This window comes from Acanthaster planci, linkage group LG03 (assembly GCF_054643075.1).
Source record: "Acanthaster planci isolate LZ-2023a linkage group LG03, COTS_SCS, whole genome shotgun sequence".
NCBI classification, from domain to species: domain Eukaryota; kingdom Metazoa; phylum Echinodermata; class Asteroidea; order Valvatida; family Acanthasteridae; genus Acanthaster; species Acanthaster planci.
This window is the reverse complement of record NC_141779.1, coordinates 6,998,404-7,015,519: the sequence shown is the minus strand read 5'-3', so window position 1 is coordinate 7,015,519 and position 17,116 is coordinate 6,998,404. Positions and strand designations below refer to the sequence as shown.

Here is a 17,116-nt window from a genome sequence, read left to right as displayed (position 1 = left end):
ACGTGACACAAGACAGACGATGCACAATGCTAGATATGGAATTATATGGTATGCAGAGGCAGTGCTGGCAGGCACACGTGTATGACGTGTGGTAAGTAGCGATCAAATACAAATCGTGCTGTTGATCAGCCTTTCCTTTTTTTATTCATAAACTAAACACACAAAAACAGACTGAATTAGTAATCGGCAGTGACGAGTTGGATATTAGAGCGATGGACAGATAGCTAGACTGTGTTGAACTTTTAAAAATCTCCTAATTCATAATCATACATTTTGGGGGGGAAGATGCTCTCTTAAAACCCTCAGCCTCATGTATAGGCCTACATCAAACAGCTGGAAACTCAAATTCATGTGTACTATGTAGTTGTTTGGAGTCCCTTGTTAATCATAAATGCCTTCCAATATTCTTGTCAATGTTTTTCATCTGTGAAGAAATGTTGCCAAACAGTTTTGTCAGTGGGCTTAACCACTTGCTGCCGGGTGCACACATACAGTACCTTGCATTTGAAAGTTAACGCTGCGAAAAGGAAATGGGAAAAAAAGCGAAAGGAATTCGCGTTTGCATTTGCATTTTGACAACAACTTTTCCCCCCTGCGAATTTGCAGTGAATCGGATGCAAAAGGGGTGAACAACATGCGAATACAACAACCCGGCAGGTTGAAGTGCTGGAAACGTACAAGGAGGCGTTTGCCAAAAACAAAGAAGATTTGGGAAATTGTACCGTGTTAAAGCACAAAATCTCCACAGCGGGAGCGGCTCCTATTCATCAGCCAGTGCAAAGAACTCCGCAAGGATTCGAAGGAGAAGAACAAAAATATTTGCAAGATCAGTTAAAGGCAGGTGTAGTGAAGCCATCATGTTCGGAGTGGGTGTCGCCAGTTGTACTTGTTCGCAAAAAGGATGGTACTGTGCGCTGGTGTATTGATTACAGAAAACTCAACGATGTAACTGTAAAGGACGCACACAAACACCTCAAGGTCAAAGTGTCAGGATTCATATACATATACAATGTTACATTTATGTGGTCTCAGCAAAAATGTAGCAGATACACAATGTGGAACAAGCAGAAGTGGTATCTGCTGCTGAAGCAGTATACATGTAAACTTCTCCATACTAATTAGTAGGCTTACTTACATTTACCTATTGATACTGTAATGAAACATTGGGTAGACGTCCAGGGTCTAAGACTTGTGTACAAAATGACCACAAATTTGGTTCTAATTTGTTCTTGGTTTACCTTGTTGAAGAAACTAATTTTCACGTTTACAAGTTCTTCCTAGGCTTATCTATCCGTCTGGGGGTTAAAGAATTTCAGAACAAACCGTGGACTGCAAAATCAAGGAAAATAAGTGTGAGACAATGTTACTTTTGTAGATGTAATTCATCCGTTTTTGAGTTGCAAAGTGCACGTACGTACAGGAATCCGAGCTGCGTGCACGCACTACGTGTGTGCGATTTCCAGTGAAGGTCTGTTGCATTCCTGCTATGTGGAGGCCATGACTGGTACCCAGTTTTAACATGCCTTCCGATAAAAAAATGCAGTTCTGTTTTTTTTCAGATAGGGGGCTTAACCCCCTATTAGTTATTGTTAAAATGTTCTCTTTTTTTTATATTTCGGGTTATAAACATAAGTATACTGCCTACAATCTACACAGATTACCAATACATATGCATTATTTCCTTGTCCATTACTTCCATTTGCTAAATTCTTGATTAGCAGCAGTGCGCCCTCACTCGCTGGACTCCCACGAAGGCGGCCGCCATGTTCTTCCTCTTTTTCTTAGTGCTATTACCATTGGACATGTTTTTGTCCGGCTCTGAAAATTTTAAGGGTTTTTCCGTTACGGCTGTCGCCTACACCAACCGTCACGGGGGCACTCCCTCGCCTATCCTTTGCTGGCTGGCCTGGGATCTACTTCAGTGGTCCATTCATCAATCTGTCCTGGTACTTGCCGAGCACATTCCCGGGTAACAGAACAATCTGGCCGATGCTCTCTCCTGGGGCAAGGTTTGCCCTACAGAACGGACTCTTCAACCAGAGGTGGTCCATGCTCTTTTCCAAGCAACTGACAGACAGCATGTGGACCTTTTTGCCTCTCATCTGAATGCTCAACTCCCAACATTCTGCACTCGATTTCTGCATCCTCAGGCTTGGGTGACCGACGCTCTGTGCATCTCATGGGAAGGTCTCCTTGGCTATGCCTTTTTCCCCCATTTCACTGGTCCAGTCGAAGATAGAGAAAGAGCATTGCCGAATTCTTCTCATCGCTCCTTTCTGGCCAAGGCAGCCATGGTTTCCCCACTTCGTGAGGCTGTTAGTTGACATTCCCTTGTTGCTCCCTCAGCACCACAACCTGCTTTTCCAACCTGGCTTTCGCCATCTCCATCTGGATCCTCTTCACCCACACCAAGCGTGTTGGATATTGTCCAACGATCCTTTCAGCAGGCAGGGCTTTCTCAAGACGCTGCCGCCCTGGCTGCCAGAGGCAGACGGCTGTCAACAAGAAAGATCTATGACAGCTGCATGGGGCATTTCAACTCCTGGTGTAGGCAACATTCTGTGAATCTGACCCAAGAAACTCTTTCCCTTGTAACAGAGTTCTATTTGCATCTCTTTGAGAAGCATTGTGCAGCGAAAATGCTCAACACTTGCCACACACGCACGACTGTTATGCAGTGAAGAGTCCATTACGCAGGCTGCACTGTGCTTGGGGTCGGCCGGTCGGGCCAACTCACCACGTGGAGTGGGCTGTTGTAGTCTGGCAGCGATTTCCTTGGCCGAGCTGTCCGGTCCATGCAGCGCGATCGTGGGGATGTGCTCACCACAACGAGCCGCGCCCGCATGGCGCAGTTGTTTTCTTGGATTACCATAAATAAACACTGGTAAATGTCGGAGAATAAATATTGAACAGTTTTCTGGATGTTGAGTGATTAAACGGGAGTCCCTAAGTTATGAAGCACATGAAATGTACATCACTACATGTGTGTATTACAACAAACTTAACTCGCTCTGCTGTGGCGACATGGGTTATTTGCCCTCTTTTTATTTATTTTTGTGGTTTAGTTTGGCACAACAAAAAATCAACAATGAAATACTACATGTAGTATTTTGTTACTGAAAGGTTTCTTTCGATCGACAAATAAAATCAACTGCTTAAATTGTACGTGTAACTTCATGTAGCAAATCTCATCTTTTCGCCAATTGTGGGTTTGGTGCGACATTTCAGGTCTGTTTTCACTTGGGTTTCTGATGACATGTCACTTTCTGTGGTCACATGGTTATTGGAAAAAGTCAGTTCATGGACTGTCCATGAATGGGCATGCAGTAGTAGTCAGGATGTCGCGGTAGGTGTAGATGCAGTTTGTACTTCGCGATGCGGTGTGCATGCATGAGGTCCCGTGGCAGTTTTTGAAGGGATTTGGTAGGCCCTAATATTTTTTGATCGGCGTCACAAAAACGTCGAGATAACCAGATACAAGGCATTTATTCTGAAATCACGGTACATACATCTGCCAATACATGTAAATGTATTTCACATACGTGGATACATGTACATAAGCACATATGCGGTGCACATGTTGAGCATCCATCCAACTTCCAAGGGATTAATTTAAATGCCACAATGGCCAGCTTTGATTTTGCCTGTCGCATTGTTTTTTGCTCAAAACTGAGAAATATACTGCGTTGACATTTTAATGCTGTATTCGTCAAGTAATCTGAATATTCCTGAGAATTGAAGAACTTTTCTCTCAGACTGATTTTTCTCCACTTTCCATATTCAGCGATGTGCACGTTTGAAACCACAGAGAACAAGAACTTCTGATGTCTACATATACATGTACATGCAAAAATACTACTTAGTGAAGAAAGCTTGCAAAATTATTTCCCCACTACCACAGACAATCTGTGAAAATCTTTTCCCACTTGTGAGAAAAAGTGCGAAAATCTTTTCTCACTTGTGGGAAAATCTTTTCCCACTTGTGGGAAAATCTGTGAAATTTTTATTCCCATTTGTGGGAAAAAGTGTGAAAATCTTTTCCCACTTTGGGAAAAATCTGTGAAAATATTTTTTCACTCGTGTGAAAAGGTGTGAAAATATTTTCCCATTTTGGTGTTAACTTTCAATCGCAATGTACTATACAGGGCAATTTTCAAGGTTTGTAGTTTTCAAAATTCTTTAAAAATTCATCATTTCATTTAACGGATGTTTACACCCACATGAAGGACTCTTTGGTGGCTACTCTAGCCTGACAGGTAAAATTCATTGACTCCAGTATATTTAAGCCAGGCCTGCATCTTTGTAAAAAGACCCAGATTGTGTAGGGTTATGTAAGATTTTTTTGTTCCCAAAACTGGCACAGTGCACTGCTGGCATCTTCTCAATACTGGCCAGATTAGCATGCCGCAGTGCTGTGTGGCTCATCGCTGCAGTGGTGGAGCACTTTTGTCCCCGGTGGTAATCGGCTCGCTCTAAATACCCCAAACCATGGTATACTGTTTCAAAACAAGGCTGGATTATCTCCACTATTGAGAGTGAAAAAAATGTCGGTAGTGCCCAGCAGCTCAGTCTTTTGTGCTGAGCACGGTCTTTGGTTTCAAGGCCCAGCTCTTTTGTCCCAGTTTCGGGCTCCCCAGCTTCGTGTATAAAGCGTAGGTGCTCAAAAATGGGTCCCCTGGCACCAAGTGGTTGAAATTTATTGGCTTGGTAGGTTGGCGTTTATGGTCATGCTGGAGCTTTGTCTGGTTATTGGGCGATGGATCCCCAACAATGTGCAATTTCAAAATACTCAATAATCTCAAAATAGGTCATTTTTCATTTTTAAATTCAGGCCTAAGAGATTATGATTGTTAATTGCCGCTCTTGACTCTCATATCAGTTTACTTTATTAAAAAATACTTTTCTGAGCCAGTGCGTTCTGGAAAGTTCTCCATCTCTAAAAAAGTAATGTATTTGATATAACTTTTAAAATGGGACAAATTAACAGATACAAGTAAATTCATGCTAGCAACAGAAATGTGCCAAAGCCTTGCTGGATGATACCTTCTCCCCTAGACACGGAACTGCCGGGAGTCCCTTAACTTCTATTGAATTTTGTGAACACCTTTTGTCTATTGTAAGTCCACCTGTTAGAACATAATACATGCTGAAAAAATGGCCAAGTTTTGTACAAATCATGAATTTTAGCTTTTAGCCAATGAACGATTGTCCAGCACTGTCTCATGGCACGCCTCAGCAGATGTGAGGGGCAGCAATATGCTATGATACAATCGTAACAACTGGACTGGTAACAAACCTGTTCAGGAAGTTTATTAGAAATTAAAAAAGGAGATTGCACAGTCAGTGAATAATTAAACAATAAAAATGCTAACGCACTGGAAAACATCTCCAAGCTGCGTTTTGGAAAATCACAACGTCTGAAGAAATACCCAGCAGTGACGCCTGCACACTTGATAATGACGGTCGACTGCAGTGGAAATGATGATGAAAACGTCTGTATTCATGAAGCTCCATGCTCTCATCTTGATATGTATGTGACCTGGTTTGAGCAAACTGGTATGTTGTTGAATGGTCAGACTTGACATCTATGATCACTCACGGTGGAAAAATTAACTTGATTTTCTTAAAATAAACTGGTCATACTCCTGTGAAAGTGGAATAGTTAAGAACTGCTTCCACAGGTGATAGTGATGAGCAAACAGCAAGCAAAGCTGAAACTTTTCTATTTATGTTTCCTTGCTTTATGGTTGAAGGTGCTCGAAGTTGTTAAAAACTGTTAACAATATCCATACCACATATGTAGACTGGTTATTATTTCCTACATACTAAGTCTCTGGGATAGAGACCAGTCAAGTTGGTATGGGGCACAAACGCAGTTGTGATAAATGGACTTAATATGACATTATATACATATATAAGTAATCTGCTGGACCTTGCCTGATTTGATCGTGTGTGAATGAGTTACCTGCAAATTAACATGCAGGAGTCCATCTTAACTTAACATGCAGGAGTCCATCTATGATATTGGCTGCAACTGTAATTTATTGGATTGTGCATAATTTCAAGCCACAACCAAGTAATTTGGACAAAACCTATTCCTTCTTTCACATACTTGGGTCTGAAAAATGCAATTACTTAAATATTCAAGTGGGTTTGGGGAACAAAATTGCTGATACAAGACATTCACTGGCCAACCTCATAAGACTTCCCACTTAATGGTTCAGTGACATGTACGGCCAGTGACCTAATAGTAGGGCCCCAAATCAAGCATCAAGTTGGACCAAGAGAGGACGCTATATCTTAGCAACAATATGAATACTCCTAAATAACATGGCTCTTTTCTATCGACGAGGGGGGTGCTTCAGCTCAAGGCAGTGCAGTTATTCATTTCCAGGTGGACAAATACTTTGTGCAGGTTATGAGGTGACAAAGTGATATTCCTTTTTGCAATTATTTTTTATTCTATTTTTGTTTTCCTTTAGATGGAATCAGTATGTTTGAATAATGTGCAAACTGGAGGTATTAAACTTGCAGCATAAGTTCAGCAATTATTCTACATTGGTGAAATATTGAAATCAAAGCATTAAAAGAGCTTTGATAGGAAACCACATCAACTTAATATTTCAAAGAATTGAGGTTTGGCCCATAGGAGTAGGGAAATGGACACAATGGCTATATGATGTAAAATCATGGCTAAAATCTTGTAATAAGAACTTGAAGTCCTGAGCTTAGAGATTTTTGTTTGTTTACACATTCTTGCTTATAATCTATCTCTTTTAAAGGGGAAATTTGACCATAATCTTCGAAATCGAAATGGTGATACCCCACTGATGGTTGCATGCTTGTACGGAAAAACAGAGGCAGTTGAATTTCTTCTCAGGTCAGCCATTCAAATTGTGGAGGAGAGAGAACAAGACATAGACTTGTAAGTCATGGCTTCGATGTGTTTTCATTCTTAAAATATTTTTCTGTCTAAATTCAGTGTTTGTGATGAAATCACTCCCAACACAGTGAACTTATTATGAAACAAAGAAAGTAGAAGCTCTTTTCCCCAAGTGAAACTTGACTTTGCGTGACCAACACTCTGTTGGCCAGCTGGTTTGGAGCCAGGTCCATCACATGGCATTGCAGATAGACCTGGAAAACCTGCTACACTTCAGTAAGTTAGGAGCATCCACAAAGGCACCAGTCATTTAGTGGGGACCTGCTGACAGCAAGTAAGATCTGCCATGCTGGAACTTTGTAAGGAAACTGGGCAATGCCATTCAAATGAACGCAGCATAGTAAATTGTTGTAGTGAAAACAATTAATACTATGGGAAGTATTCTAAGTTCCAGACACAGTGGCAGATATGGATATTTTACAAGAAGGATGGCTCATGTCTCAACGCTTTCAGAAATCAAGGGCCTTAAGCAGTAGGGCAAGACTTGCAACATTGTATTAAGAAAAGAAAATTGCACCGTTGTCAATAGCTCTCATTTGACATGATAATCACTTTTTCTTCTCTCACCATTCCAATAGGTCATTGCAAAGTAAAGGTGAACAGAATGATTGCTTTGTTGATTCTGGAGCATTTGATGGAGTCAGTCCTGGATATCCCAGCTCAAATAACAGAAGCTTTGTAAGTGTCGACAAATATTGTGCAGAACAGGATACATGGTCCTCAGTGACTGATCTGAGTGATCAAGATAGTGAACCACATGGACATCCAGAAAAACAGTGCAGAATGTTTTCATCTGACCTGAAAGGTACCATGAGAAGCTTGTCATTTTTGTCAAAGTTCAGGCAGTCTTCCCTATTTTATTGGTTGCCATAGTAAATTGATCTATCAAATAAACTTGTAACATTTTGCTTGCTAGCCTCTTGTTTTTGTGAAGTTTGTTTTCCTTTTTTCTAGAGGTGTTAAACATGTTGTTCGTACATCCCACTTTCGGTACTTTCATGAATCCAATCAATGTCAAACTCACTTGAAACACCTACTCGAGGTTGTCTTAAATAGTTGAGCCATTATATGTATCTTATCTTACATAACTTCACACACATGTATTTCAATTTACTATTTTCATTGTCAAATTTCCTACCTATCCAAGTGGAATTTCAATTGGGGGGGGGCTTTTAGAAGTGTGTGATAGCCTCAGGTTTTGATTCAAGCAGAGTCTTTCTCCAGGTCAAAGCATTACCAGAGAAACCCTGATCCCACTCTACAGTGCCCTTTGACTGGGTTTCCCCCATGAACCCTGTTGGTGGAACTGTGAGTTCTGCTGTGTTTATCTAACTTGTAAAGTATTACTCTATATGCATTATCTCTTAGTGGGTGCCAAACTGTTGCTGAGAATTACTTTTCCATAGTACCTTACAGCCCACTTGTCATGACACTCCCTCTTTTTTTCAATTGCCCGCTAGCAGACTTTTTTCAAAAGCTCTCATTTTATCACTTCTTTTTTTTGGGTCTATTTGTCACCATTCCGGATTGCTATTATGCATTGTAGCATGTTTTTTCACCCTTAAGGGTTTTTTTATCTTGTCATTTGGAGTATTTTCAGGTGAGTTGTCTTGTCTTTTAGGAGGATTTGAGTCTGTATTTTGTGTGTGCTATGATTGAATGAGTGACATTTTCCAACTCTGTGTTCTGATATGCTCCCCCCTTAATAACCATGGAGTGACACACCACTTTCTGTAAAATAGCCTATTGCTGTTTGATTCCAAGAGTGTATATAGTCCTCAAACTACTGCCACTTAATTACAGCTGTCCAAATATTACAGTGGAATGCCGCTATACTGAACACCGCTGTACCGAACATTCAGCTGTACCAAACATCATCCTTGGCTCCCAACAAGTCATGCACAGACCCTACCGAACACTATTCAGTTGCCGTTTGTAAATCCCGAACGTCAACATGATAAAACAGTCGTTTGTTGTTGTTGTTGTTGTTGTTGTTGTTGTTGTTGTTGTTGTTGTTGTTGTTGGAAAGTGACAAGTGGCCATTATTTCCCCAAGGATTGAATAGACACTGGTTTTGTGACTCCAACACAATTGGGTGCGGAAGAAAACTGCACGCACGCACACGGTGGCATTGCACGAACAATAGTCTAAGGAGGGCGCCGCTGATACACAAATCAATTGAGATTTGCCACAGCATGCATCAGAGATCAATCATGAGTCGTAGTTTCATGACTTTTAGGATAAACTTGATATCAATTTCTTGACTCAAGTTTAAATAAAAAACACAAAATAATTAACAGATACATTTCTAGAACCTTAAACTTGAGTGCAACAGCAAAACATCACGAAAACAGCGAGCCAAGGTATCACAAGAGGGTGCACTTTGGTTAGACAATAGAGGGCGCTATGAGTTTTATGAAGGACTGTTATGGTTTGTCATTTTTCAGTATTTGAAGACAAGTATAATACTTTGTTCGGAAAAAGTTGGTTTTGCATAGAATAATACCTTTGGCAAGTGGTTTTACAGATGATTGTTTCAATTTGCAGGTTTTTCTTCTTCAGTCAACCTCCAAAGTAGATATTTGGCAAAGTGCAACAGCTATGATGCAGAATCACTTGATTCAGGTGATGACACATACAAAGGTGATAAAACTTTTTATGCACCCCTTTTACATAAGTGTTGTTATATTTACATTAAAATGAGTAACAGTAGTCAAAACACAAACACCAGAAGACTTTAAAAGTGTTTTTTTGTTGTGTTGCAAAAAGGTAAAAAAATATGTTTTTCACGGTACAGCAAGAAAAAGCTCAAATGTCCACTGAGTATGATTAAAATGCTGTGGAATGGGAAAAATTTGTCAAAGCCTGAATATGTTGTGTTTATTTTGTGTAGCATATTAAATGTAGCACAAACCAAGTTGCAAGACTCTTAACCCCTTGTCAATGGGAATTTCTTTCCGAGAGCCGACTCCAAGAATTCCAGCCTCGCTTGGCCACGAAGGCCACCTACCAAACTGTGGCCCTGCGTGCTCTGCAGGCTTTGAATTACACAGTGAAAAGGCTAATTGTTCGGTGGCATGCTCCTCTATTCACGCTTTCACATTCCTGTTGTCTCTTTTCAAAGTGGGGACTTTTGTGAAGCTGGCGATTATGATGCAAATTCGGTCATTTCATTTGTGGGCTACACACAAAGCCCAATTACCATATATCCAAGAGCCAGGGTCTGCCTTCTTTCACCATGTTCGCTCGAGTGTGGGCCAAGAATAATTGCTGAAAAGCGGGCTGAGGATCTCAATTTTTATGGCGGGTCTTGCCGCGTCCTGACGCGAAGGGGTGAACAAAAAAAAAAGAAAAGAAAAGGATTCTCCAGCAAAGTGTTTTCCAAGAAACTAATATAAGGCCTGTAGAAGACTATAACAAATATTTAAAAGTAGTTTCCAATATTTAAAAGTAGTTTCCACTTAATTGCATTGATTTTAACACTTATAAGCGTAGTTTGTGACATTTGGTTTTACATTTTTGCCCACTATTATGATGTTAGAAAGACAACACAGCTTTTTACTTGATTTCAGAAAATGAAAAGTATGTATGACAAATTGTTAAAAAAAATATTCTCAGAGATAAAGGTAAATGTTTTTCCCTACAAAATAGCTATTTTTTTTTAGATTAAAAAGAACATAACCCCTTCTATAAAATTTTATAGTATTTATAGAACTTTCAGCATACTTTCCACTTTTTGGGGGGGATCATTATCTAACCCTACAGCTTTTGAAGAAAAAATATTTTACTTAGGGCCGGCGACCAGTTAGACCCGGTTTGAAAAGGGCCCCCCCCCCCCCCGGTAAGCTCGCCCTGTTGCAAAAACCCCTTTCATACCAGCCTGGGAGGCTGGAGTGGTTGTTGATCTCAAACTTCTCCATCCTGGGGTCTATTGTTTGCAAGTACTGGTACATGTAATCTATCTGAGAAGGAACCTGCTTGTGGTTTTTAATCCTTCAGCTCTATACAATGTTTACACTAATCCGCTTAGACCTCTATTCATCTGTGGAAGCAAGGTGGGGGAAGCCTTTCATCAGGGACTTTGAAAGTCGATGTGCAGACAGGCCTGATACCGGCCTGGTGTAGCCTGAATACCGGGCAGGCATTATACAGGGTGGGCTACCGGGGGGGGGGGGGCCTTTTTCAACCGGGTCTAAATGGTCGCCGGCCCTTAAAAACTAGATCAGGTTTGCGGTTTCTGTGACGGACAGAGCATACGTCCAAAACATTGAGTACCAACGGTTCTTGCCGAACACCACATACTAAAAAAGAGATATATCCATGGTGCAACCCCAAACCTATCTAGTTTACTTGCTATTTTACTTGGGAACTCCACCATGAAAGCTTCATATCTTATTTTACTTGAATTCGAGTAATGAATGTACTCTTTGCATTGTTATAGTGTTTTTACTAGGTAAGTGAATACCACGTTCCAACTTAATCCATATCATGTTCAAACTTACCCCCTGGACACATGATTCAGTGGTGTCCAAAGTGAATTATAACCATCAAAAGTCTAATATTTTTACAGGCCACCTTTGTATATAAAACATAAACATGCACAATGCATGGTCAATAATCTGTCTTTGGTTGGTATCGAATTTGAGAAAGTACACTGATTTCACAAATCAACATTCTGCCTACTTTCACATTGGCTTTTATCCCCTTCCCAGTATGCTTGTCCTATGCAATGTTCATGTAATGTTCTCTCTCCATGCAAATTATTCTGTTAATATTTCTTACATGTATGTTGAAAATTCAGATATTTGCATGTATGTGAGCTTCCCTTTATGAGCTGCATAAATAAATAAAAGTATGTTACACATGAAACCTCTTGTCTACAGTGGTCTACCTACCCAAACAGCTACTACATATGCAAATTTCCCATGCACTTATTTATTAATTGCTGAAAAGATTCGATCAGCTGTGTGGTACCCTGACCTCCCACAATGCAATGCGTCTCGCCGCTATGATTGTCCTTCTTTTCTTAACACTGTAACATAACAGATGTGTCTTTCTAGGCATCTTTGATTTATTGAGTTCCGTTTTCACCACACTGTTCTGTGTCAATTTGATCATTCATCCTTCCTTTGTGAATAAAGAATTACCTTAATTTTCACACTTCATGTGGTCAGAGTGTTTTTCTGTTGTATATTTTGTGTTCTTTTTCCTCTTTATTTTCCTTGTATGTGCACCCTGCAGGTTGTTTACTGTTGGTACTACGAGGTTTGTCCCAGCTACACCAGGGATCTCACAACTGATAGTAATAAATGGATTTCACATTAGCGCCGTCTGCGCATATCTGCATCAAAATCGAGGCTCTCTATGTTGAACTTCATCGCATGCGCCCACCGCTGCGCCGACACAGTACATGCAGTATCCGGTTCGTTTAAACCACGGCCACTGCACAAGATAAACGACTGTCGCAGGCACGTTAGTTAGCGGTAAATTGCCGTTATTTTTTCGTTTGATTTCACATTTTGAGTCATCCTGATAGACTCTTTCACAAAAATTTGCAGCCTGAAAAGTCTGAATTTAACACACCTTTACGTGTTTTGTGTCTTGACTCCTTACTTCCCATCGTCTGATCGAATTAAGATTTGAAGCTGACACATACAGCCTCGTTTTCAAACGCGGAAGTGCGCAGATCGATGCTAAAAGTGTCGTATTGGGATACCTGTATAGGCCTTAGCCAGTTAGAATGCAGGGGGTCGCTTTCGCAATCTGTTGTACTCTCCTGGTTTCCCTAGCTACTGAGACGAGGATAGACCTGCCATTGTGGAGGGGCCGTCCCGCCAGGATCTGGCAAGGCTCCCTGGTTCATTCAGCCCCACGGAACTGACGGGGAAGCTCTGTGGTTGGCTACGGTGGATGACCACTTGAGTAGGGGCATTGCCAAAATCTGGTACAGCCCCCTGTCTCCTTGGTCAATCGCTGGCCTTGTGAGACAGCCAAGACTCCCGAGGGAGCACCCTACCAGATGTCTCTTGAGCCCCCCCCATGCCACCAAGAGCTCGCCTCACCCTTCACTGGCCTTCACCAAGAGGACCATGCACAGCACTCCTTCCTGCATTCCCCCAATGACTCAGAAGAGCGTCGGCTGCCTTTCAACATTGACAAAAAAGGCCACTTTTTTGGTGGCCCCCAAACGTAGTCTCTCTTTTTCAGAGACTGAAGCACACAGGCAAGGCTCCCCATGAGCACTGGGGTCTTCCCTGCCCAGTATACCATCGGGCCACAAAACCGCGGCACCCAGCCAATTTCTCTCGGGTGCCATGCAACCCACCAGACTTTTACTCTGTCGGGGCTTCAGGCCACCGCAGCCCATACGTGGTTCCGGCTTTCAACTGATCCTCATTGGGCCCCACTTCTATGGGTCCTTCTGCCTGATGCTTCACAGTTCCCATTCACATCAACCAGGAATACTCCCCAGGCACTCCACCAACTGTTGCCCCTTGTGTCGCCTCTACCGCCAGGTTGCCTGCTACGTGGGATAGCAAACACAAGTGCTCCTCTTTTTTATCCAGTGCCTCCAAACCTGCCAAGAAGCACCACTCCAATTGGCATGACCAGACTTCTGAGGCTTGCATATCGGCCTTTCAATCTATCAATATGGCCCTTACCTCCATCACCTTGGCAACAGACCAACTCTGGCCTCCACTGCCCTGGGCCCGTCCCTGACAGATCAACCACTCCTGCCCTCCTTGACCACAAGCCACCTCAGTGCCAACCCGGACACCGTACTGTCGCAACACTCAGGTGTTCCCTTATGAAAGTGGTCTATACCCCGTGGGACTTTGCAGGGCTTGGAACTGCATGCTGCCCTTCCCTGGCTGGACAACTGGTGGAATCTTCCGAGGAGGAAGAGGTCGATTCTATCAGCACTCTTACTCTGGCCGAGGGTCTTCTCCGTCTTCTTGACATGACTGCTCCTCCTGTCAGAATACATCACGCTTTGCATGCAAGGAGAACTCACAGTTCCCCCTGGACTTTGTAGCCTTAGCTCTCCTTAGCCTTGACAAGGGACTGAAAAGTACACAATATCCTGTATAGCGACTTCAACAAGAAAATCCAATGCCCTCAATGCCATACACATTTTCTAAGAGGGTGTTAAGACTCGTCTCAAGCAACTTCCACTCTTCGATGAAGACCTTTCTCTGGCAAGTTCATGGACCTAGGCTAAGCAGATTAATACAATGAAGAAGATATCCCTTCTTGAAAGCCCACCTTCAACGTTACAGGGACCTTAGCCACATAGTTCTTGACAAACCAGACCCACAACATACTAAGCTATCCCAAGGTGCTCCTCCTTTCACCCACCACTCTCACAGTCGAGCCAATACCAGGCGTCCACCTGTACCAATCCCACGGCAAGCCAGACCTTTTGATGATGTGGGCGTCCATCGTGCACCCCTGTTCCTTCAGGGGATATTGCAAATGGCTGTTTAGCTGTGCCTCTGGCAACTCCAAGCCCGTAGGCAGCCGCCCTGATAGTCTGTAGGGCTCTGGACGGACATCACCTGGGACAGCTGGGTGCTTCTCTGTGATACTTTTCTGGGATTTGCATTGCAAACATCTGTAAAGCTGCGTGCTGGAAGTCCTCCTCTACATTCGTCTTCTGCTACCTGAAGGATGTCTTGCAAAGTGACTCCACACATAACAAGATGATTCTACTATCGGTAGCGCGAAAGTCTAAGGGGCTGCCTGCAGACCAACTATAGGGACAGTTAGCTTTACGACCCTTACTTGCTAGATCTATTATTTATTGCTCCTTAGTACTGTGGAACACCATTAGAATGAGGCCCTTGTGGCCTCACAAATTACCTGGTTATAATAGTTCTCTTTGTATCGACAGTGCTCTCTCCTGTGTTCAACTGCACACCACTTAGTGCATATTATTGTGCTCATGACTAACACTTTCAGATTGTCACTGACCCTCCCTTCCAGGTAGGTGCCACTCTGCATATGTAGTGACTGTTTGGGTTGGAAGGGCACCATGGACCCCTCCCCCACATTAAGTGTGGGTCGGGTCTACTAGAGCATACCTACCCAAACAGTCCTCTCCCCTCCCCCGTCCTCCCCGTGTTTGGCTCCAACCCTTTTCAGTTGCTTCCAAAAAGGACAATCATGGTGGCAAGACCACATTGCATCGTGGGAGTACAGGGTGCACCACAGATGATCACATCTTTTCGGTGAATAATTAATAGGCGCATGGGAGATTTGCTTATGTAGTTATTGTTTGGGTAGGTTTGCTCTTGTAGACCCGACCCCCACTTAATGTAGGGGAGGACTGTTAGATATCACAGCTTTTGGATGTAGCTTGTGACCATTATGTGTGACAAATATTGCCAAACTGACAACAACAGTTTTGGACATCCTGAAGTCCCAAATCAAAACTCAGCCATAAGAATAAGTAATAATATCATTAAAATGCAGTTATTTAAGGGGATGTTGGGGTATCTCCACTCTCCACTCAACTGAACTTAATTATTCGACACAAAACAGCCAATGTCAGCGTGGAATTTTGTGTCATCAGTTGCAGAGTTACACTTTTCTCATATGTAGACTTTTTTGGGTTGTAGATATAATACATTGTTTAATTTATGTATTATTTCTTCCTTGTAGGTCCTTTCCACTGTCCTACAAGTAAAAAAGCATCATTGTACAGGAGGAATGCCTTTAGTTCAAGTGACTTAAATATGCAGCAAAGCATCAGTGATCTTAGAGAAAAGAACCATGCTTCACCCAGACCTGCCTCACTGGATCCAAGTTCATGCAAAATATTTCAAGGTAATCTCATTTTAATGTCTCTTGAAAGACTTGAGCCAAAATGTTAGTTAATGTTACATTTGATTTCTAACTAATGTCTAAAATTTGTTAGCTTTTCCACAGTCCACTGCATTCATCCTATCCAAAAAGTTGCTAAATATGCAAATTCCTTCGCTAAAAACTTGATCAACCGTAGTGTGCCCTCTCAGCCCATGATGCATAGTGGCGCCACAGCCACCATGTTCGTCCTATTTTTTTTGGCGTGATTCTTAATGAATATGTCAATTTTTGGCATCTTCAAGTTTTCCGAGTTTCTGTTCACTAGCACATTCTTGTGTTAATTTGATCAACCATAACATATTCAACAAAAGTGTACATTCAATATTTGGTGTATTTCTTATTTGTGTGTGTCTTTTTGTGGTGTTCTTCTTCCCCCGTGTGTGTGCATTCTCGTAGGTTTTCACATTGACTCTTCGTAGTTGTAATACCGAGCGATAGAAAAAGGGTCAACGTCACAACCCTGGAATTGTTGCGGGTTATGCGTGGAGGTGTGTGCAATCCAATTCCGCATTCCCCGCTCTCCCCTTTAGACCAACAGGAATCAATCTATGGAAGATTGAGTGGCGTTCCCTGCTATGCTTGTGATTCCATGCTAATTCCTACTGCCACTAACATCCTCTGTCCAGTTCAGATTTACCCTATGCCACACTTCAAGGGTCTGAGCCATCGCCCCAGTGAGTGCACTACACCTTGGACAACCATCCTCAGTCATTCGTCATCTGGGGCATCCAGGTGTGGGTAGACATGCTACCGGGCTGCTTATCATTCGCTACCTGCTTATCATCCAGTGTGGCCCTGGTGGATGCAGTGTGGGCCACGCAGACATGATGCAGACCACAACATGGGTAGCAGGTCTGCTTTGCCACAAAGTTCTCTGTATGCTGTATGTTGCTCCGTTGTTTACCTTCCACCCCTATGCCTGTGCCTTATACCAACCATTCTTCAGGGCATCCAGGCATGCAGTAGACACTCACTCTACTGGCCAGCGGATGTTGTCTTCTGGAGTTTCCTCTGGAGGGTACAAGACTGAGTCACGCATACTTAGCGTGGGCCACGGCTCAAACAATAGTTCTGTTGCCACGCTACACATCAGCCCGCCGGCTGACACCCATGACTCCTGTGCCAGGGACACCTAGGCATGAAACAAAGAAGTGCACTATCTGAGCCAAAACCCCACCATTCTCTGGGGCTTTCCCAGTGAGTATGATGTTAGACTACGTACAACCAGTCTACCATGTGCAACTTTCCCACTACTAGTGCCTGTTCACGGGGGCCTGCAGGAGATGAGTCCACACCTCACCTGGA

The 17,116-nt window shown here is 42.6% G+C and overlaps 1 protein-coding gene and 1 long non-coding RNA gene across 18 annotated transcripts in view; one reads left to right on the top strand and one right to left on the bottom strand.

Moving 5' to 3' along the window:
• The window catches only part of LOC110989512 (uncharacterized), a 221,988-nt gene that overhangs the window by 89,698 nt on the left and 115,174 nt on the right, over positions 1-17,116 (bottom strand). The window lies entirely within an intron of this gene.
• Positions 1-17,116, top strand: part of LOC110989511 (uncharacterized) — a 322,817-nt gene that overhangs the window by 218,869 nt on the left and 86,832 nt on the right. For 15 of the 17 annotated variants that reach the window (XR_015424849.1, XR_015424847.1, XR_015424845.1 and 12 more), the window contains 4 exons: positions 6,783-6,925; positions 7,522-7,748; positions 9,491-9,586; positions 15,608-15,772. Coding sequence is in view for 9 of the 17 variants with exons in the window: in XM_087134889.1 (XP_086991015.1) it covers positions 6,783-6,925; positions 7,522-7,748; positions 9,491-9,586; positions 15,608-15,772 (631 nt within the window). In the remaining 8 variants the exon portion in view is untranslated. The remainder of the gene's footprint in view (positions 1-6,782; positions 6,926-7,521; positions 7,749-9,490; positions 9,587-15,607; positions 15,773-17,116) is intronic. The other 2 variants (XM_087134886.1, XM_087134887.1) reach the window with 2 other exon arrangements.